The sequence below is a fragment of the Hylaeus volcanicus genome, chromosome 4 (genome assembly GCF_026283585.1).
Source record: "Hylaeus volcanicus isolate JK05 chromosome 4, UHH_iyHylVolc1.0_haploid, whole genome shotgun sequence".
Lineage (NCBI taxonomy): Eukaryota > Metazoa > Arthropoda > Insecta > Hymenoptera > Colletidae > Hylaeus > Hylaeus volcanicus.
Window position 1 is genome coordinate 10,197,566 of NC_071979.1, and position 22,434 is coordinate 10,219,999.

At 42.1% G+C, this 22,434-nt stretch overlaps 3 protein-coding genes and 1 long non-coding RNA gene across 4 annotated transcripts; 2 read left to right on the top strand and 2 right to left on the bottom strand.

Moving 5' to 3' along the window:
- Window positions 1-2,379: 2,379 nt before the first annotated feature.
- Window positions 2,380-10,872, top strand: LOC128875169 (transmembrane protease serine 9-like). The gene is made up of 13 exons (XM_054120542.1): window positions 2,380-2,636; window positions 2,987-3,075; window positions 3,190-3,331; window positions 3,412-3,519; window positions 3,956-4,105; window positions 4,824-4,970; window positions 6,390-6,483; window positions 7,049-7,107; window positions 7,681-7,769; window positions 7,922-8,060; window positions 8,691-8,954; window positions 9,630-9,768; window positions 10,433-10,872. The coding sequence occupies exons 1-13, from the start codon at window positions 2,532-2,534 to the stop codon at window positions 10,507-10,509; spliced, it is 1,602 nt and encodes a 533-aa protein (XP_053976517.1). The 5' UTR covers window positions 2,380-2,531; the 3' UTR covers window positions 10,510-10,872.
- A 142-nt stretch (window positions 10,873-11,014) lies between these two features.
- LOC128874793 (trypsin-4-like) lies at window positions 11,015-17,202 on the bottom strand. Its single transcript, XM_054119858.1, has 7 exons — window positions 16,471-17,202; window positions 16,338-16,390; window positions 15,802-15,890; window positions 15,438-15,576; window positions 14,826-14,942; window positions 14,102-14,248; window positions 11,015-11,398 (listed from the first exon to the last, which is right to left on the bottom strand). Exons 1-7 carry the CDS (start codon window positions 16,514-16,516, stop codon window positions 11,243-11,245), a joined length of 747 nt encoding a protein of 248 aa, XP_053975833.1. The 5' UTR covers window positions 16,517-17,202; the 3' UTR covers window positions 11,015-11,242.
- A 155-nt stretch (window positions 17,203-17,357) lies between these two features.
- LOC128874792 (trypsin alpha-3-like) lies at window positions 17,358-19,541 on the bottom strand. The gene is made up of 5 exons (XM_054119857.1): window positions 19,380-19,541; window positions 18,957-19,140; window positions 18,745-18,880; window positions 18,387-18,494; window positions 17,358-17,828 (listed from the first exon to the last, which is right to left on the bottom strand). Exons 1-5 carry the CDS (start codon window positions 19,423-19,425, stop codon window positions 17,535-17,537), a joined length of 768 nt encoding a protein of 255 aa, XP_053975832.1. The 5' UTR covers window positions 19,426-19,541; the 3' UTR covers window positions 17,358-17,534.
- Window positions 19,542-19,676: 135 nt separating this feature from the next.
- LOC128874794 (uncharacterized) lies at window positions 19,677-22,111 on the top strand. Its single transcript, XR_008456697.1, has 2 exons — window positions 19,677-21,215; window positions 21,728-22,111. It is a non-coding gene; the product is annotated as an uncharacterized LOC128874794 (long non-coding RNA).
- Window positions 22,112-22,434: the final 323 nt, after the last annotated feature.

Sequence of the window (22,434 nt, forward strand, 5' to 3'; positions counted from 1 at the left end):
GGGAATGCGCAAAAACGTGCTCATAACTTCTGGCGAACACGACGAATTATAATGAGTCTGAAATTTTGGAAACTCCTCAGCATTCAAAGAACGCAAGGCTTGAGTGTGCGCTTATGCGTGTTAAACCCTTCGAATATTGCGTCGCGGTAGAAACTAAGTATTTGGAGTTGGAAATTTCAAAGAGATTAAACAAATTAAGCCGGAAGGAAGTTCGCGCGTGAGAAGAGCGCAGCTACTGCTCTTCGCTGACAAACATTGGGATCTGTTATTTTGTGAAAACGGTTTGGAATAATATCGATCGGTATATGCCAAGTTGATTGGCTCGCTTTGGAAACATCCGTACTGTTAATTTGGTATTTATTTATTCGTAAGGGGAGTTTCGATGTTACCGAAAGCATAAAACTCGCGAGTTCTGTTTATTTGCTCTCAGGTATCGATCGAACATTTTTGGAGTAAATTTGGACTTTACTAGACCCATAGATTCTTCGACTAAAATCTACGTTTCAAGGTCCGGAGTATCAAATCCACCTTAAGAATACACAAAATTGTTCTGAAACGCGAGAGTTTCGACAAAGTTAGTCGAGAGCCCTCGGCCTATCCCTCAAGCGGAATGTACCAGCTGGTAGGTAGATTTCAAATGGTAATTTTCGGCGGATTACACATTATGGGGTTATTCCTACCTCACTTTCAACCCGCCGCCTCTAATGCCGCCTTATTTTCATTGCGTTCGGTCGAGCACACCATAAATAATGCACGTTGCTTGTTTTGCGAGCCGCATGCATCACATTCATAATACACTTGAGATAGGTATGTGCCTCGTATATCCAGCGGTACGCTATCATATAATTTTAACGGTACAACGTGGCCTTTTACGTTTACGAGAGTCGTTTGGCATAGCATTAATTCCCGCGCACCGCCGCGTTTCGAAACACGTGTCCGTTTTAATCCAGTGATCCTCATTCTCAGCCCCTTATGTCATTATTACTATTTCTATTATTTCTATTATTTTCATCCCACCCCAACAACCACCTCCCAGAGATAGGAGCCATCGAGATAAAACACCGAATGACGAATCGAAAGAGGTTGAGAAACGCTGCCGTGAATTTACAGCCAGCGTTTCGCGCTATTCGCGGGCGTATCGCTCGTGTGTAGGACGCGAATCGATAGCGCACCGCAACAATCCACGCGCCTATAAAGTACGATCATTGAATAAATTGTCTCCGAGTTTCCTTTTTATTTGTATTTGCGCTTTTGTTGTACAGGCTTTATCACGCGCGACAAGATTTGCAACTGTTCGCGTACACGCGACCCGACGGCAACAGCGATAGAAAAAAAACACGCTTTACGACTCCGCGAATGGAACACCCGTTTGTCGTCGTTTCGATTGTTTTATGTCCAGCCAGCTTTCATTTATCGCGGAGTAATCGAAATTGTGGCCATCGCGCGCCGGGGGTGAATATTATGTATACATATACAGAGACCTCGTGACTTTGAAAGTGGTACATGTTCAATTTAAAAAAAAAAAAAAAGATTAGTTAATGAATCATATTTGAATAAAATGTTGGTGCTTGATGACGCATAATTACCGATAAAATCACTTCAGAAATAGGCAGATAAACACAAGATGCGATAAACCGAGGAATACAGAAAACGACAAAAGAACAGAAGGAATAAGTCTATTACTTAACCAAACAAAAAAAGTATTCACTTGATATCGATCGTCGGTGCATTTAATGCTACATGAATTATTTATTACTTCACGGAAATGGCGTCGAACGCATACCATTCAATTGGACGCATCGTTGTAGGTGCATCCATGCTCGCTCGGATAACAGCTTAGCTCGTCGAGCAAGACGTCGCGTAATCTACCGTCGTCGTATCGCATGATTAAGACCCTTCCGCGAAAACCGATATCCACTTCCGTTAGCGTTCAGGCATTAATTCCCTCTTTCGATCCGCTTTTCCTCTCGCGCTTCCATTTTCATCGTCCCTCCAAAACTCTCGACTTTTCCCTTCGATTCGCACCCCTTGTATCACGCGAGTTTCTACGTTCTCAAAGTATCGAATCATTCCGTACATTGCGTTTCGGCTCTTCAGTTTTCAGTTCTTTTCAAAACTCTACGAATGAGACGATCTCATTTGCATATTTAATTGTGCTGGAGAGCAAAGCGTGATCGATTTGGCGCGAATTGACCTTCGCGAAGCGACTCGATGAAACTCGAGGTCTTCCTCTCCCCTACCCGTGCTCTGAAGTCGAAGGATTTGATTCCGTTCAATCAATGCAGACACGTCGCGGTTCGGAAACTCTCGCGCACCTTTTCAACTTTTTTCAAGTTATGAAATATGGAAGAAAAATGGAAAGGTTACGAAAGTTTAGCTGGAGATACGGACGCTTCGAGTGGCGACCGGAAACACGATTATTTCTGTTGGATATCAATTTGAACATCTTATCAACTCTGCGACTGAACCTCGAGTACAGAGAGCTCGAAGTAAACTTGGACAGTGAGTCGATAGACCGCTTATCGAGAAACATGTTGCCGGTCGCTGTCTTCCTCGCGATGCTCGCGTTGACAAACGCTTTCGAGTCGAAAATAATTGGAGGGTCATCCGCGGCCATCGAGACATATCCGTATCAGGTAAACTATAGTCGACAGAATGACACCACACGCGTGACATCCTTTAATTTATCGAAGATAATTAATTTGACGTCTCGTTTTGCTCTATTAATGTCGAGGATATAGTGAAGAAAGATATTTATAAAGACACTTGACGAAGTGTACGATACGTAAAATACAACGAAATGACTTTGGAAAATACTATTTTATTTTCGGAGAGTGAAACATAGCACACGCGAGTGCTATCATTTTGGTGTGGCACAGTAGTCGCGATATAGTCGATTTTATCGGTAACAAGCTCGTGCTTGGTCTCGGCATAATACGGCAATAAACGTTGGCAACAACGAGCGAAGTAAACGTTTCTGCGATAGGTGTCTATCCACTACGGGGGTGTGCTCAAATGCGGAGGCTCCATAATCAGCCCGAACTGGGTGTTAACGGCAGCCCATTGTGTCTACGGGTTTGTGTTGATTGAGTTATGGAATGATACGGGACCGAATAGATAATTTATTAATTATCGAGACGCGGGATTGGTGGGCCGTAGCCGCCATCGTTAATTGCGATTACCTTGCAGGGAGAATCCCGCGGCTTTCCAAATTCGTATTCGGAGCACTTACAATAATAAGGGGGGCACGCTGATCAGCGGCATCAAGAAGATAGTTTGGCCCGATAATTACGACGACACAACTTTCGAATTCGACGTTGCCTTGATACAGGTACGATTAAATTTAGTTTTCCTAAATAATTCATTAAATCTATCGATATTAAAATTATTAACTTTTTGAGATTTTCGCAGTTGCCCTCTCCGATAAAGGAAAGCAGCACAGCGAAATCGATCCCCTTGGCTAGGAAGGACGTGCCAACCGGAAGTCAAGCGGTGGTGACAGGATGGGGCATGACATCTGTAAGTGCCTTTGTTAAAATTAGAACTAACAAGCTGTAACCGTATCGAAACGTACTCGAACAATTAGGTGCAAGATTAAATTAAAATTGTAGAAATTAGCTCGTCGGTTGTACTATTCAATCGTAGGGCGAAACTCAAAGGATTCAACAATCTTTTTCTGGTTCACCGATTATTTTGACAGCTGTTACATAGGTAAACCGCGTTTGACGGTGGCTCGTTGCGTCTGTCAACGGTGACGTCCGCCGAGACTGATTACCCACTGCGAACTCGTGCAAACATTAAGGTTTGTTTGTCGATCGGTCGACAATGTTCGGTCGTCACTGCAAACATTCCTTGCGACGCGTTTGCCGTACAACGGACTCTCGGTTGCACGGCTACGTGGACGTTGCAGTTGAAAATCGACCTTGCCTCTCGCGTAATGCTCGGTCACTTGCAGGAAAACGGCAAGATGTCGGACACGCTGCAAGTCCTAAAGGTGCCAGTCGTCGATCAGACCACTTGCAAGAAAATCTACGCCTCTCAGCAGCCGCTCACGAATGAAATGCTGTGCGCTGGCAGCATGGCTGGTGGCCGGGACACCTGTCGGGTAAACATTTTCATTTTAACTCGGAATTTTCTGTAACTTTCTACATAGTATAGCGGAGATGCTTTTTATCACGTTGAGTGCCACGGAGCTTGTCGTGTTCAGAAACGTCCTCGAGGTTTGTTTAATTCACTATATGAGAAATACGGGACTGCACGCCGTTACCACGTCCTTTAAGTTACAGTAATTGTTTTTTCTTTCATCTACGTCGTTTGACTATTATTTCTCTTGACTGATGGTATCGGAAAGGGTACACCAACGTCAAAGTACCGACGAAGCATCGATCCACGATCGATATCGTCGTGGATCGATAACCGTGAAGAGCTACTTTAGCGCTGGTTATCTGTATGCAATCTCTTATCGCAATATTTCGATCGATATATCTCAGGAAGATTGGAAAACACCGATTCAGTAATTTTCCCATTAGTCTTGGTTTCTATATTCGATTTTAACGTTGAAATTGTGCAACCCGTGCCGCGGAGTACTTTCGTTTCAACGCGATGGAACGGGACACCGTTCCGGTCAGGTATTCGTTGGCTCGTTTCATTATTTGAGAAACGAAATTACTCAGCTGTAGCTAGTGTGTTTCCGCTCCAGTCCCGGTGTACTTTTAATATTCGCGTTATTGATTCCCACGACGTACAGCGGTTTGAAATCGCGAGAACGTGCCATAAATTACCAGGGAATTCAGAAAAGGTTATTTGTTCGTGATGACACACAGGGAGACTCCGGAGGTCCGCTGGTGTACAACGGCGTTCAAATTGGTATCGTGTCCTGGGGCTACGAATGCGCGAGACCTAACTACCCCGGAGTGTACACGCGAGTGTCTGCGCCAGCAGTACGATCTTGGATAACGAAGCAGGCGAACGTGTAAAATTAATATCTCACCGTGCATGGTACATTGCGCGGAGATTAATTTTTATCCATTCCTGGTAAAAATATGTGCACTTTGAAACGGAAAGAAACAACGATACGAACCGAGGCTTTACACCACTTACAAACATGAATAAATAATTTTATTGATGAATTAAAAAAAAAACACTGTAAAATGATAAACATGGTGATTTTTGACGATTTTTTTTTAAACAAAGTAACGAGCGACCATCCTTATTCAATCTTGGAAATACGAAGTTATCTCATGCTGCGTTCTTTTGTTTATTATAAAGTTTGCAAGAGAACTTAATTATTAATCTCCAGGCAGGAGGCTACATTAGCACGCCTCCTTTAAGTTTTTAGTTGTTATTATTCATTACCGAAGAGAAGGCAAAGCAAAGGATGAGAAAATGTTTTCATAAATAAAACAACGAATCTTGGGAAGATTTTCACTTTAACTTATTTGGTATGAAACTAGTAAAGCGTTCCAATACCCTTCAAATATGATTAATGTTCCTTACGTCTCGAAATACGATGATTAAGCAATTTACTCTTTCCATCCGGCCGAGAATTGTGTTCAATACCGCGACATTGCTCATTTTCCTGGAGGAGCTGCGCAATTTCAAACACCGTCGAAGCGTAACGACCATTCTTTTGGTTGCAACATTATTTTAACCGTGGCTCATGTGGCAAGGGTAATAAAAATCGCTTTCTGTAACAACGAAAAGAACGATTGGCCAGAGTTGGAGCGATCAATGTTTTCTTTGAATGGGATCTTTGAAACCTATTGGAAGAGGCAACTTCTCTTCACTGTTAAGAAACACAAATGGCCCTGGTATGCGTGCTCTGAAACAAAATGGTCTGCGACGACACGATCCACGTAACAACATGAACAGCAAGAGAACTGCGTGCACGCTCGACGAAAGAACTACCTGTTCGCTAATGAAAAGGCGTCCTTTTGACGGCACACGAGCACAGTTGAAGCTTCTCGACTGACGTTTCATCGTTCTCACCTTCTTTCCTCTGAACATGCCTGTTATCGGATTATTACCTCGAAATGCCGGAGGACCTCCAATAACGTTTTAACCGATTATCTATGGTATTTGTGTCATCGATTGTTTAATTACACAACTAATAATGTACTTCTCTCTGCGAGAGTTGGCGCAGCGATAGCGGTTTAAAGATGCACTTAATTAGTTTGTATGTATAGAAGAAACGATGTTATCGCACGCTGGCAGCGCTGAAACTTTATTTCAGTCTTGTTCCTTCTTACGTAATCAACGTGGAATCTAGGTCGACTGTCCGACACTTTCGTGGATCGGAAATTTTTCTCGTGTCCAAGTAAATTGATACGAACGACAATTAACCTGAATATCGAAATAAAAGAAGGGCGAACCGCATGGTGAACAGGTAGTTTCGTCGCCCAGTTCCCGCCATGTATACGTGGACACCGCTCCTGTTGTTGCAGCTCGCTCCGTTCGCGTTGGCACGCTTTTTTTTCCTGCATCGTACGTATATTCGATCGTTATTAAACGCGATAATTTAAGAAAAGCTTTTCAACTACCAGTTTATTATTAACTACCATTACTTTCGAATAGTATTTCTGCAAGAAGAAGAATTTATACCTTTTATACAGTTAAATATATTATGTTGAACGTATCTATGATGTTTTCATACCTTCCAAATTTAATGATTTTCTTAAAACTAATTTTGCTCGTGCATTCAGCTCCATCGTTGCATCAACTTTGATTCATAGTTCAATTTAACTTGTTATCAGATTGGAATTTCATGCAGAATTCCATATGTGTTGTCAAAGCCTATATTATACTCTGCTCGTTGCCTCAATTTCTACTTTTCCGACTTCCGTCGTGCGTATTACTTCATTAAATCGAGGTAGTTAAACACTGAATGCTTTCGAGTGTATAACCATTTCTTTTACGAGTGTTTAATTTTCCACGATTTAAGGAGGGTCATTAAATCCATCGGAATTAACGGAGCAACGTTATGCTTTAATTAGCAGTTTTTCAGCATCCATGCAAGCGGAAACGCTAATTCAGTTATCGATTATTACAGTTGACGAGGGTCGTATTGTTGGTGGCGAGTTAGCAAATATCGACGATCACCCCTATCAGGTAAGTATTCTAAACAGCCACTGGCAACGTTGTCAAAGATTACATGTTCTCAGTCTTTCACGCGGAAATGTTTCGACTATATATTATCCAACAAGAAGTCATTAAAAATCAATAACTCTACTAATGTCTTCGTAGAATTGTAATTTCGGTTTCACGTTTATTCATTCTATTAAATACAGAGAATATTATTTACCACTTAATCATACTATTATTACTGCAATTTTTGTAATACTATTGGAAAACCGTCTCAAAAATTCGCTTTGCTCCTAACGCATTCATTTAGCGCGCTCTTGCGAACCAAATTATCCAAGACGAAAGAAACTTGGACCACTCTATTACCGAACAAGCTAATTAGAACGAACATACTATGCGGTTTGTCATATGGAAATAATTTCTCTTTGAGAGTCTGGTAGCGATAATCTGCTTGCCTTTCGAAAATGGCTTTATCAACCAACCTTGAAAAGCATGAATCCGTGCACGACGGAATTGCCGTGATTTCACGCGAAAATATTATGAACTTCACGGTTGTCGGGCCTGATAGCCGCAAAATTGATACGCATGCGAAATTTATAGGTATCCCTTCGATTTAACAATCGTCACGTATGCGGTGGCGCTATCATTAGCGAGGAATGGATCGTCACGGCCGCGCACTGTGTTCAGAGGTACGCATACTTTTTCATCGATTACGTATCGATATCCGCTATCAACCTCGATACGTGATGTGCGCTGCTCTTCTTAATATAAACGTGAAAAGCGTATTATAAAAAGATTTTACAGAAATTAAGACCTGTTTCTTTGTTCTGTGCTTTTTCAGGACTTCTGTTCGCTTCATATCGATAAAAGCTGGCACTTCCGACCTCACAGAGGAAGGCACGGTCATCGCCGCCAAGGAGATCATCAGTCACGAGAGGTACAACCCAAGAACCTCCGATTACGATATCGCTTTGATTCGGGTGAGTGTAATTTTAGAAAACATTAGAAATTATCGCTTGATTCGCGAGAATAACGATAGTCTGGTAGAGAAATAGTGGAAGACTGGAGTGCGTGCGTACGTCGAGCGTTTTCGAATCCGACTGTCTCGAAAGCGAACGGCACAAATAAAAAAAGTCACCTACCACATTTTTCGATTTACCTTTACCGCGTTCGTATATTTTTCACTATGAAAAATTCTCCCTTTCCGTTCCCATCGCCGTTTACGCGGGAGCCTGTACTCCATCCAAGATCGTACCGTCCCGTGGTATTTATAAAATCGCAAAGAAAATATACGGTCTCCGATATTGCGCCGACAATATCGCGCTACTGCATTTCCGCCACGGTTAGTCGAGTAAATAACAAAGAAATAAAGCGTCCCTGTGGCAATCGGGCTCGAAAAATCGCGTCGTAACGAAAAAGCGCGCCGTAGCTCCGAGCAACTCGGATTGGCCGATCGATGAAGTTTATTTATTAACGGGATACGCGTCCTCCCACCACCTCTTCGACTCCTTCTCGGTATAAAGCCGAAGAATTCAATTACCGTTTCACAATCAATTCTGCAGCGTACAGCCACTCCGCCTTGGCACCGCTGAAACCAATTACAATTTCAGCTGGAAAAACCGCTGGTGTACAGTTCTCGAGTGAGACCGATTCTGTTGGCACCGGTCGCCGATCATTATGCAGCAGGCTCGAAGGCGTTGGTCACCGGCTGGGGTGTTTTGAGAAGCAACGGCCCGACGACCTCTCGGTTACGTAAGGTCGAGGTGCCACTCGTATCGAATTCGGAGTGCTCTTTATTGTACGCTGGCCGCCGTATCACACCGAGAATGATTTGCGCTGGTTACGTAAACCTCGGCGGCAGGGATGCGTGTCAGGTAATTGCTTCCATTAATTGGCGATTAGACTTCCCGTGGGCACTCTAATCGAGGATCTCTAACGGTGGGACTAATACCTTTTTAATTGTATTATATGTCAAGCTTTCTGGATCTGCGTAGGTCTGAATTAAGTATACGTTAGCTGTCTTGTAAGTTTGTCATTTCTAGCGCGATGGTTTGGTATCTTAGTAAACAAAGTTTTTTTTCTCTTTTTTTTTTTGCGGGAGGTCTTGCGTAGGCTTTGGCGATTCTAAAGCGATGTTGCCAAGTTTTCCAACAGTGATATGCTCCTCTACGGCGTCTACGGAAGCAAAGGATAATATATGGCGACCAGCCGTATCGATTTTCGCTGGATATATGGCGAATATCTTGTTCGGATAGCCTCCGAATGAGCGTCGTTAACCCGTTACAGTCCAATTATTTGTTGCTTTTCCGTGTCCCGTGGCTCAGATTAATTCAGCGCTAGTTCTCCCCGTTTTTCAGTTCAATTTCCTTGTGTTTCACAACTTCAACGTAAATCCTTTCACGAATATTTACGACCATATTTGAATCTGAAAATAACGCGAACAAAGATAATAAGACTTTTTACACCAGTGGAATCTACCCTTTAATTTTCGAATAATTTATTATTAAATCGTTTTTATTGATTTTTACCTATTGTATTTATTTCCACAGGGCGACAGTGGTGGACCACTGGTGCAGTACGACAAATTAATCGGCGTAGTGTCCTGGGGCATGGGATGCGCGCGACCATCTTTCCCAGGCGTTTACTCGAGAGTAACCGTCCTTCGAAGTTGGATCACAGAGAAAACTGGTTTGTGAGCGTTTCGTATTTATCCTAAAAGCGGGAACCAAACAGTTGAGGGTTTCATCGTTGTTTTTATTCAACAATAAATCCTCGTTTCATGCCCTTTCGCGACCGGCGATGTAATTGGTTGAATCGTCGCGCAGGACAGTTGGTGCGTAGCTCTGTCTCGCTGGAGACTTCCTGTTTTAATATTTCAGAACCGGCGCGATCGTTAATAAGGCTCGACATTATCGTTACGCTTCGGAGTGGAATAAATGTCAGCGCGGGACAGGTCTCTGGGGTTTTCAGCGTTGCTCATTTATTTAAACGTGGCAAAGTAGGCAGGTCGATAGCGAGTCGACCGCGGTACAGATCTTAATGTACAAATGTAACAAGTGACTCCATAATTGAGCCAGTTCTTTCTCATCGAAAGTACCAGATATGTATCGTAGCATTTGACTAAATATAGATCGCGTTGGCTTACTTGGAATTTCGAATCGGGGGTAGGATACATATAATTGACATTTCCGAGTCATCTAGTGACATTTATTTCACTAGTTAGCATCGCAGTTGTCAAATAAAATCGTTACATGTATCACACGATCATTCATGCATTTTCCTACAGATCCATTTATCAGGTCCAAAGACATGTATTAATATTTTTTACAGATAGCATTATTTTTTTCCACAGGTATTTTAAATTCAACTAATACGAAACCAAAGAAATCGAAGATCGTGAGGGGTGTAAAAAGACTGGAGAATAAATGAGTGACACTCTATTCGAATATTTTAACAAGTTTCTTTTCGAGCGAGAATACATTGCTCGAATCACCAAGCGAATTATATTTTTTTAATATACATACATGTCAACAAATTTGAAAATATTAGATAGCCCACAAGCTTAATCCTCGCGCAGCGGTCGCTAATAATACGATAATCTTCGCGGTTGACGAGAGAGTACTATACGTTTACGATACCTTTAACGACGTTACTGTACTAGAAATAGATTTATTTATTGCGTCAATAATAATAATAGCGCTAGGTAAATGATCATGATTGTTGTACATTTTTTTTTAAGTACATGTACCCTACTCGAAACTACGAAATAGAAACATTCCTACGAAATTCCCAGTTGGGTATTATCATATTATTCCAGAAATGGTAACCTTATTTGTGGACGACGCAATAAACATTTCCAGTGCTGTATATTTTCATCTCGAGATAGCAGCGAAAGGGCGAATTGCGGCAAGACACGTGGAAAACAGCGGGCGCAATATACCGTGGAAAATCATTGGTGCGCACTCAACGTATGGAAGTTCCCTTTGCCGTTTCCGTTCTATTTTCATAAAATCGTTCGCGGCGTTCAGGCAAATTGATAATGTTACACAAGAAACGCTCGCGGAAAGTTCTCTCGCTGTTCACCGACCGACGGGATTGAGTCTGGCGCGAAGTTTCTGACAAAGGTTGGCAATGTTGACATTGTAGTTTCGCGAATATCATCTCATGCATAGCGTATGCCGGAATTCGCTGCGATCCATGACAGGTAACTGCTGACGCGCGTATATACGCCCGGGTGTATCATAGTTTTACACCCTAATCCATAGGATAGAACACCAATCAGCGTTTGGCCTTCCATCAGTGGAGCACCTGAATCACCCTGCAAGTAGACGAAGGTTGACAGTTTCAGTGATTACTTCGAGCCGCGTTCGCGCGTTGATTTGCTAATGCATCGGTGCATTTGGAAAGAGAATAACGGGCCCAATTGTCCCTGCAAAAGCAACTACCAATTATTGATGCGTAGAGCGCGAAATGCCCGTTTCTATTCGAGATGGGAGTGAAAATGTTTCGTATTCCTCGCGAAACAATTTGCTTTAATTGAGATGCGCGGAGGAACGAGTGGTATCGCGACCCCTTGCTGGTAAATGGCCATGTTCCGTACGCCTGGGTTTAAAATTTAATTTTACAGTGTGTTTCTAAAGTCTGGACGCATAGTGATTCGAGATACATTTGTCAGGTATTGCATGCATTAACAACGTTTACGAATTATATTATAAAAACAGACGAAACCAAACATACGATAATAATTATTAACGGATCGCTATAAAAGCATCGAACGAATTGAAATGTATTTTAATTGAACAACACAAGGTCGTATTTTTATTTCGCGTGACAAAGATTGACAATTATATTCGAGCAAAGTTGGAATCGCTGCCGAAGAATAATCCTGAATATTTCAATTAGTTTCCTCTTAAAACGCGATTCCATTCAGAGATCGAATGTTTGAATCGCCTCGCAGTTACCTGGTATCGAAATGCAAGCGAGTTTATATAACTTTCGCGGGACTGTATTCTCTGCGTGAAAATTGAAAATAAAGTAAGAAAAAAAAAAAAGAGGAGTAACATTGAAATCTATTGCCAGTGAAGAGTCAACCGAAAGATATCGCTCTTTATATCGTCCCGACGAATTTATTGTTGTTATTATAACGATGGAGCGTGTTGAAATCTCCTCGCTTTGTGACAATTTTCTATTATACTGTGTGAATAATGTTCAGTTTCTATTCAGCCGGTCGTATTCAAATGTTGCTCATAACGCGCCGCATCTTTTGTACCCTCTCCCTCCGCGTTATCACGTCGTTCGAGTCAGAAATGAAGCAATGGGCGAATATATCGGTATTACGAGCTCATCGACTGTCTCTGCGATTAACCACCACCGATAAACATTTGAATAAAGGGAGTCTGCTACAAAGGAATAACGAAGGTTGTGACATTTAATTTTTGTACATCCTGTACAAATATAATTGATAACGGCGAACGTGGACGAAGTAAATTCGCGAGAAATCTACGATGATTTAAATTACCCCGAATATTCTTTGATTGAAAGCGCGCCAACTGTTTGTCGTTCGATTTACGCGTTAATTATCGCCGATATAAATTTCCCCTTGATTTGGCCAGCGTTCTCGTGTTTGGCTGGGGAGAAAATCGGCGTTGAGGCGATAAAATTCAACGCGGAAACGGATCCCTTAATTTATCATTCAAGGTTAGGTTCCCCCGGTGCCCTCTGATTCGCGTGCTCGAGTCAAGTGAGTTGCATTGTTCGTCTATTGAGTGCAATCGACGATCGAAATTAGCCGCGTGCGCGTTTCGGCAGACGTCAAATTAACGTTGAATACCGCTGCCATGTGGTACACGATCGCGTGTGCGAAGGACAATCAGAATAGCGTTAACAAGGCCCTATGATTTATTTGTTTCGATCATTTTTCTGTAACGCCGTGCAGAAACGGAATTTCCGTCCGTTTTTATTATCGACGACCGTCGCGTTATTAAAACGACGACGGATAAATACGATTTCTCGGGATCTAGTTCAATTTGCCATAATGAACGATGACACGGTGATAAATACGAATTAGCAGAAATCTATGGCTGTTGTGTATGCGTACTCCTCGAAAATAATACCCCAGTATTTGCGCGTACTTCGTATGGCTAATTTAATTTAATAATTTAATTTGCGCAAAGATATCGCATTTAAGATAAAATGGGTACACGTATACAAGTTCATTATTTTACTTATGTGGGAGAAGGACAGAAGAGGACAAATGATTCGGCAGCTGTTTACCTCGATCGGAGAAGCCCAAAGGATGGAAATTGATCTCTGGGGGATGTAGCATTTGACACCGGCTTGAACTGAATTGGAACTAATTGCTTGGTAACGGGGATTGAATTTAAATCGAGAACGATCGGTTTCAAGCATGATAGGTGAGCTGAACATGAAATGTTCAGGATTTGCTAATCTATTTCATCTTGAATAAGGATCGAAACCAGCAAGGGTACTGCACGTTATATTCGCGATTCTGTAAATTCATAATTCGTAGTATATTTTCGCGAAATAGATTAGAATAGACGTACTTTCGATTACACGCGTAACGATAGAAAAAGGCGGTGAAGCATTTTCCCTTGGGTTCTTTATTACTGTTAAAGTTTGATACAACGCAAACACAGAAAAAAATTCGAATTTTCAGTAAATAGTAAATTCATTAATTATTAATCGTTGCGATGGAAAACCATCGCTTCTCGTACACGTCAAATACATTAGCGCCACGTTTTTGGGAGTCAGGTCGCGCATTGTTCCCAAAACGTTTGCTTCTGACACGGGAGCTCGCAAGCAAACGGTTACGCGAGCTCGAGAACCGCGCCAAACACGCCTATACCAGTTAGGCGCGCGTCGAGTGGCGTCACGGGCCACGAGGTCGAGGGATCTCCTTAGCGGAGCCTTCAGGATCTTGGCTGTCGCAAGGGTTACGGTGGGTCGCGAAGACGCATAGCCTTCTATTCACGTCTCCCTTGTTCCCGTGTCTTCATCTTACCTGACACGTCTCCACGCCGAGGGTCATGTTACCGGCACAAAGCATTTTCTGGAGCGCTGGCTCGTAGCAGGGCATCATCGAGCTGCAGACATCCTGATTCACGATCGGTACAGCTATAGCCGTCAGCTGGGATTCGACTGGTCCACTCTGAAAATCATCCAATCGTTATAATTAAAATCACGAACGGTTTACTGTACTAAAGTTAATTTGTTTTACTTCGACCAAGTGCAAGTGTTGATTAAAACAATGAGAGTTGTCGGTAGAATTTTGCTCCAGTGTTTTAACAAAAGTGGAGTTTACGTTGGACTGGTTCGATAATTGAAAATTGGTCGTAATAAAAGATGAACGAATTTATGTTCTCGTTTCCGGTATACAGGCTTCATATCTAGACCGAAATTGAATCAGAGATCGCGATAAAAGTGAATATTTATCGAACGAGCTTGCGGCTTTAATGAGCGTGCGATGACACAGAAAGATAATTATCGCACGGTATAAAACGAACAGTTTTGAAATCATTTTTAACTGAAATACAACCTGGAAACGCAACACGTTTCAACGATATATATCCTTCTTTTTTACGTCAAAAATGTTAACAAATATGCTATAACAAATTGAGCATTTTTCGATAACGGTTAAATACTGCTCCGTACCTTTCATAGGTTTTACTAAATTTTGGATCAAACGAGAGTGGTTGCATGTTAATAATGATAAAAACTGCACTCACCAGATTGTGCTTCCAACCAGTTATGAAACACGTCGTTCCATCAGCGAGTGTGTAGTCCACGTTTTCCGGTATTCCAATCGGCAGCAGTTTCTCTTCGAATTGCACAGGAAATTTGAGCTAAACTCGGATAAATTACATTAAAATCAGATGTTCACGTCTCAAGAATTTTATTGCTTTCTTCCACGCTGCTCGTACACAAAAACAGTCGTAATACAAATGCCCGTTTCGCGTTCGTCTCCGCTGTTGCAATTAACTCGAAAATTAATGTCGCGTACCGTTACACATTTAATCTAGCAGTGATACATCACCGCCTGCTATTTATTAAATTCTTTTCAGTCTTGGAAACGCACGCGATACCTTCTAACGGCAAATTATTAATATTTCGATGCTACTTTCTGCTGGTACGTCCCTTTGGAAGATATACGAGCTTTCGATGGAATTGCTGTTTATAACGATTGTATCCTAACGCGGTTCGCCGTACCGAACCAGAAAAACTGTAATAAAATTCCTGCTCGCCGCGACTCGCGTGACAAACGTCCGCTACCGCCAAGGCGGGTGAGGATAAAGTGCTCCAAAATAAATGTGCTTTTAGCCTTTTAAAAGCGCGCCCACCTTTATTAGTGCGATGTCGTTCTGCAAAATGTATTTATCAAAATCCTCGTGTACAACGATGCTGCACACCTCCAATTCATCTCCGCCGCTGGACAACGCTGCTGAGCGGACTCGCACGGACACCGTGGACGGGTCAGCACTGTAAGCAATCACGTTTCGTTAGTTCCCTGTTTCGATCGTGCCTACGGAATTTATACAGGGCTTTTCATCAACTTTAACCGCTAATCGCCTGCTATCTTTGATCATTTATTTCTTACGTACAACTTTTAGATAGAATCTGCTTCGTTCTGTAAATAATTATACCCATCCTCGTGGACGATGCATTCCGTTTATCGTAAAGTAAATTCCACGAGGAGATACTCACCCAAAAACGCACGATGCCGCTGTTATGGCCCACAACTCGTGCACCAAAGCCCCACTGCATTCGTGTTTCCCGTATTTCTCGATGGACACCTGCGTTACAGACTGCTTGGTGAATCGAACGCGTGGATCCTCGCGATAGCAAGTCAAATTTCAATTTGTTATTTTCAGCGAGTTTGCCCGGGGTCGCTTGACCAGCCACTTGTAAATATTTCTCGATCGTGTCAATGTTTTGAGAGTACACTGGTTTTAAAAAAAACTTGTTTCCCGAAAATTGGGTTACGTTCACAAATTCGTGAGCATTTTTCAAAGTGCATCCGCGAGGAAATAAAACGGCAATGTTTGTTTTCAATACTTCACGCGATTTCCGTTGTTACATCCAATGTTTTGCCGTTTTCAGGAAATTTTTTTGTCGAAAATCTGTTAACGTTTTTAAAAAATCCCTTCTTTACGCGTCGTACCATCACTCACGATAATCAATGCATAAAAATAATATCTCGATGACGATTATCGAATAGTGTATAGGTAATTTCAACTTACATGATACGGATACTCCGTGATTTTCGCGTAGTTGGTATTTCCAGAGGCAAGAACTGAACAGAAAATGAAGAATATTTGCATGATATTGTACGCGAAATTGAATTCCCCTACGGAACGCCATTATTCAACTTACCGTCCTCGAGGAAGATGCAGAACAGGAGCAGTATTTTCTTGGACATTTCAACGCAGATTGACAAGGAAACAACGACCGACCTGTCGAATTACTGGGACTGGAAGTGGGTCGGGACACGTCGATACGCGTGGGGGCGAAATTTTTCGACGATAAACGTCGTTATCGATCATTAACCACTGTCGAAAGTGTCTTGTCACGGTAACTTCAAAAGGATACCGGTAATACATTTCGTTGTGTCTCGATATATAAGGGAGAGGGGCGAAAAAGTTGGTTCTTCTGTGAAAAGTTTCTTCGCAGTTGTGTCGGAGTGCTCGAGACAGATCGTGATTAGCGATATCGTATCGAGAACGAGATAATGGAACAGTCGTGTCAAGATCAATCACACGCTCGAATTGGAGAGACTTCAAATTAATCCGTTTCCGTGCTTGGTAAAATATATTTCTGGTATACATTTTACGGGCGCATATATGTGTGATAGTGTACGGGCACGATTTGTGCGTTATCAAGGGTGTGATTCACGTGGCAAACTTTTAATGATCGATAAATAAAAGTGCATGTTCGACGATCTTATCGGAATCATTGGATTAAACGATATTTCGAAGGACGTGTGTTATAGGAGATACAGTGGCGCGAGAAGTGATTGTTGATTTTCTAAAAGAAATGATCGAACGATATTTTTGAATTGCGAAGACAGAGCAACAGTTCAAATAGAAAGTACCGTTTCAATGAAACGGCGATATTGATCAAATCGAACTGTCCAACTGGGTAAACTATCGGAGAAAGTTTGAGTTGTTCTGAGGATCGGGACAAGATGGGCGAAGAAAGCATGTGGCTGTTTAGCAACCTGTTCTGACTGTCAATCTATCAATAATCGTTAGTTCTGTTCGTTCCTTTGAGGCGTAGATAATCTATATTCTCTATTCTATTACATAATTTTATGTCAGCAAGTAGAATATTTGTGTTTCTTATAAAAATCCACTCCACTGTGTGTTTTACCAAATTTTACAATATATGACATGTTTATAGAATTTCATTGAGAGAAGTTTTCGGGTCTCGTTGTTCGCTTACACTCCACTGTTTTGTTTGATCCAAGAGCGGAGGTTAGCCACGTTGGAGTAAACACCTGGATGCTTAGGCTGAGCGCAACCGTAACCCCAGGACACGATACCATAGAGGGTTCCTTGGTGTGTCAGGGGGCCACCAGAGTCACCTTGGCAGGAGTCTTTTCCACCAGCGGTGTATCCAGCGCAGATCATCCTCTCGGTGATGGAGCTCGATCCGTAAGCTTCCTGGCACTGCTTCCTGTTCACGATGGGCACCGACACCTTCATCAGTTGTGGTGAAACCTGTCCTCCTTGCTGCAACGTACGTAAACGAGCAATTTTGAGAAATGATCCCTTTATGCAAAGCAGATTACGCGACGATCGCGGTTGTCGTTTGGTCGCGCTTGGTGCTGAAATATGATTCTGCAACGACGTTGAAAATGCTCGAGCATCTTTCCGTCGCGATTGAAACGCCGTCGTGGAATAAAACGATACTCCCTGTACCATCTAATTCTTATCTACCTATTATTAGTATTGTCAAAACATTTATTAAATATTTTTGCTAAATTCAAGTATGTTATGTTTAATGCCACGTGAGTTAAAGTGAGTTAACGTGCATAAAAAACGTCTACTACAATATTGACAGTGCACCGGAGAAAGAAAACTCGCGCTAATGCGTGTCGGAGAGCTTTCTTTCGTTCACCTGGCAAAAACTGCAAAGAAATTCACCACAAATGCACTGATATAAAATCGTAGTTGGCGTTGCAGGTGTGAAACTGTCATCAAACTTTGATGTGGTACGTGCTTCAAACTTTTCGAACAATCTTTTTTACTTCTGTCACGTCTAGAGCATAAAGTATTTCAGCAATTTACCTGGAGTGCTCCCCAACCAGTGACGTCGACCAAGGTACCAGCAGCGGGTTCCGATGTTGCCAATTTCACTGCCTTCACGTTGTTGCTGAATTGGAATTGTCCATTGATCTGCAATAAAGTTTCCATTGCTTTAACGTTGCGTTGCTACATCTAGGCATTAATCCGCGCGGCAGCCATATGGTCAGAGTGAAATCAACTGGCCTCTCTAGGACATTGAGTGACTATTCCTGCCACGCCTGCCATACCGCTCTATCTCTCGTTTGCGTTCATCAAGCAATCGCGATCCATGGCAAGAAAGCCCCTCAAAGAGCCAGTTCATTTTATTGCTAATTTGGTGATGTAGCAAAATTGTACATACCTCCAGAAGCGCGATATCGTAATCAACAGTTCGAGAGTTGTATTGGGGATGTTTGATGATCCTCTTAACCGAGTATTTAGTACCTTGGTCCTTGTTGCTGCTACCAGCTTTCAGGCTGTATCTGTCAGCTGACATTCTGTAGCAGACGAAATATAAAAAGTCCCATTTGAAATTTATGGTTGCGTATTTTTATACGTATTTGCGTTACTTACCCGACACAGTGAGCCGCTGTTACAACCCAATTGGAGCTGATGATGGAGGCGCCGCAAATATGTGAGGAAGTTTGAAGACTCAGTTGGTATGGGTGATTATGAATGTCAGCAGGGTTTCCGCCTACAATTCTGGAGTCCAGGAACAAAGAGGGCTTGCCATTTTCTAGGTCTTGGGTGCCAGTTGCTATAACATTAAATCAAAACAGTGAAATTTCTTCTTCAGTGAAAAAAACATGCAGAATATGCACAGAATACTCTCTTTAACGCAAGCATTAATTCCGATCTTCACTCTACGATGTTTAAATCGATCAATAGTTGAGCATTTGTATTGAAAAAGAAAGGAACACTTTCACAAGTCTAATACAGTTACGAGATGAAATTAAAGAATGAAGCAAGCTTTGGGTTCCGCTTGCTCTCACTTACCCCAGCATCCAGCGATGACGGCGCACAACACTACAACTTTAAACATCTTTGGTGGTTGGGTCTCTGGTAGTTGGATCTTTCTTCTTCTAATAATGATCAAGCCTCGCGGAGGAACAGCTTTTATAGGGAAAACTTGTGTTCTTCTGATTCAGCTGGAAATTCTTATCAGACGATAATGCACCGTCCTTTACACGAGCGGCACGTGGTGCAAGGCGTTCGTAGTATCATAGTTGAAGGGGTGCAGCGTGAGAGGGGGGGTAAGGAGTTGCACAGGAAAAGCATAGCCGCGATTGGAACGATATCGTCTGAAAAAATCACGTCGTAGCGAACTAACGGCTCGATAGGAATTTGAATAAGCGTGCATTTCGTCCGATAAGAAATTTTCAATTACATTGTTTGCCGTCTCGCTGCGTTTTCTGGCCGATGGGCGAATTTTGCAACGATGATTCGGGGTCGTTCTCCATAAAGCTCGAGGACTTTGAGGATTTAAGGAATCGCTATTCGAATTGAAAGTATTTTCAGTTACACTCTGTAATTTGAGAAGATGTAATTCTGTTGCAGCCAAGCAGCAAGGTTTCGTGCAGGTTGCGTTCTACCATAGTTTTTCGCGCGAGCTTTTACAAACAACAATCTGATTTTGCCAAATTTACAATTGACATTGTCAACTGCTCACGCGTTGTTCACACGCCACATTATTAGCAACCAGGGAGCGCACTCGTGCGTTCGTGATTGGTCGTTTAGAATTTCTGGGCTAATTGTTCCCATTGATTTACACATTTTGTCGGTAAATATATGGATTGCTATCAGTCGTCCTGTGTCGCGGTACAATTCAATGAAATAAAGCGAAACGCTTTGGCAATAGGTACTAGTTTGCAACAGTTCTGAATGTCAATTGGGTAATCTGTTTACCGAGCTTTGTTCGGTATCGACGAATCGCTACCGATTGCATCTGATCGGAATTAGTCACTTTTATCAATCAATCTTCTTACTAATCGGATTCAGCTGTTTCGCAATCGATCGTTGATTTCCGTTTCGCAAAGTAAAAAACGTCATCGCTTTATAAATAGAATTATAATATTCGTAGTGTGCTGAAAAAAGATCAAACATGGGCAGGAAGTGAATTATTGCTTTCCTTCTTTATTTGTTTTTTGCTTTATAGATGAGAATAATATCGTATGATACGTTGTATCTTTCTAATCCACAAAACTAATTACTTACCGATTAATCCAATAAATCTTGTCAATTTCTCTTGGATAATTGTTTCATTTTTTTTTATCGCATTCATCATCGACTATCGATCAAATAGTCCAATCACGTTTTCATTCAATCGAAAAGAGACTACGATACGTAACCTTGAATTCACCGACGAGATTGACACATCTTATCTTTTTAATCCACAAATCGATTAATTTTCGATTAACGTCAATAATTGACAAACAGAAACGAAAGCCCTCGAAAATCCTTTCACATCGCGTTTGTGGTAGTCTTCGGAAGCCTATCTGAGATTAACAATTTCATCGCGAGATTTATTGCAAGCCACCTCCGTGCGTTTCACGAACTAACGGTAAATCATTTATCTCGCAAAAATTGGGATTGACGATAAGCTCGTCGGGGATTAGAATGAACGGGTGTTATCTCGTTAATCGGCCTTCTTCGAAGGAAAATCGTTTGGCGAAGAAGGATCGTCGCAGCTCGAACACGGTGTTCGAATTCTACTCGACATTCCGTTTGCCAGTCGAGCAATTTCCTTCGTTTGACGTTTCACGCCATGAAAACTTTTAATCTGCCTCCTCCCGAGGAGCGGCTGGCCGAAAACGACGGTTCCGAGAAATCGTGGTGAGTTTCATAGTTTTACTACCGGAAATTCCATCGACATCGTCGGTTCATTGCTAATTAATTAGTTTTCGAAGGGGGTTGGCCTTTCAAACGAGCGCCCTGCTTTTTTTTCTACGATCTTTGTTCCACGAGACCATGTCTAATAGAAATTCTTTCGAACCCTTCGATCTCCCAAGGAATACTTTTGCGCGTCTGCATCGAAAGTTTGTATGGACATTTGATCGAAATTGATATACAATACATCGATATATTCTTAAGCGCTACGCTATGCCGTTATCTAAACGTTCTACTATTCGAGTGTTTTATCATCAGAAGGTTGCATTATCCAAACAGACTATGTCTTCCTGATTTATCACTTCCGTATTTAAAATATACTTTGATAAATAGCAGAACACTGTTACAGCCAATAATATTGAATAATCAGAAAATCAGAGATTCCGATGATAACGTCCAAGGTTCCAGAAAATCGTTACAGGTCGAATGTTCGCCATGACCAACCAATATCGTTTCAGAATGCAGCGGTGTCTACTTATACGCCATATTTCGAGGATTGTTACGACGGGGCGAAAGAGTACCACGGCAGGCTGTGCACTTGCCGACATAGGCCGCGGCTGCTGGCTGGCGATTAACATATAAATCAAATCTCGGCTGGCGGACTGTCTCGCGCAATCCGGTTCCCCAACCTCCACCCTACAGGTTATCCCAAATGTTACCATACACTGCAATCTACGGGAAACTAGAGTAGATTCTACGTGAAAGTCTTCGTTCTTGACAAAGCAAGGGGTGTGAAATATAAACATTAATATAAGTTCATATTCTTACAGAATTTTTATTTCAACCATCGCAGGTTCGGTAATTTTATATTCATACTTTACAAATAAATCGTATCAACTTAGCGAGGCATCTTTTTTATTTGTATGCTACCTTTCACGATAAGGATTTCCAACACCTGCTGCAAAACGAACTGTAATAGGTTCTTCTCCGTGACTTTTGAGCCACCATGTACTTCTCTTCGCTGTTCGCACTTTTCGCTGTTCCCGCGATGGGATACGTGTCCTTCGTAGCCTGTGCTCATCCTCGGGATCGCTACGACGAACTTTCCCGGCCGTTGAGAACCCGAAACACGTCCGGATACAGGATTCGACGTGCGAGAACTCGAGACTCGATATCTTGATTGAATACGTCGCATGGAGGAGCACCGTCGTGGCCTGTCGAGAAC

What these genes read in the sequence shown, in the direction of transcription:
- LOC128874792 (XM_054119857.1), bottom strand. Translation starts at nt 19,425, where the DNA reads ATGTTTAAAGTTGTAGTGTTGTGCGCCGTCATCGCTGGATGCTGGG. An exon ending in CGTCATCGCTGGATGCTGGG is followed by an intron (nt 19,141 to 19,379) that starts GTAAGTGAGAGC and finishes TTAATGTTATAG; the next exon opens with CAACTGGCACCCAAGACCTA. An exon ending in ACGATATCGCGCTTCTGGAG is followed by an intron (nt 18,495 to 18,744) that starts GTATGTACAATT and finishes ACTTTATTGCAG; the next exon opens with ATCAATGGACAATTCCAATT.
- LOC128874793 (XM_054119858.1), bottom strand. Translation starts at nt 16,516, where the DNA reads ATGTCCAAGAAAATACTGCTCCTGTTCTGCATCTTCCTCGAGGACG. An exon ending in TCACGGAGTATCCGTATCAT is followed by an intron (nt 15,891 to 16,337) that starts GTAAGTTGAAAT and finishes TCTGTAACGCAG; the next exon opens with GTGTCCATCGAGAAATACGG. An exon ending in GCGGCATCGTGCGTTTTTGG is followed by an intron (nt 15,577 to 15,801) that starts GTGAGTATCTCC and finishes GATTGCTTACAG; the next exon opens with TGCTGACCCGTCCACGGTGT.
- LOC128875169 (XM_054120542.1), top strand. Translation starts at nt 2,532, where the DNA reads ATGTTGCCGGTCGCTGTCTTCCTCGCGATGCTCGCGTTGACAAACGCT. An exon ending in GTGGCCGGGACACCTGTCGG is followed by an intron (nt 4,106 to 4,823) that starts GTAAACATTTTC and finishes GATGACACACAG; the next exon opens with GGAGACTCCGGAGGTCCGCT. An exon ending in GGATAACGAAGCAGGCGAAC is followed by an intron (nt 4,971 to 6,389) that starts GTGTAAAATTAA and finishes GTGAACAGGTAG; the next exon opens with TTTCGTCGCCCAGTTCCCGC.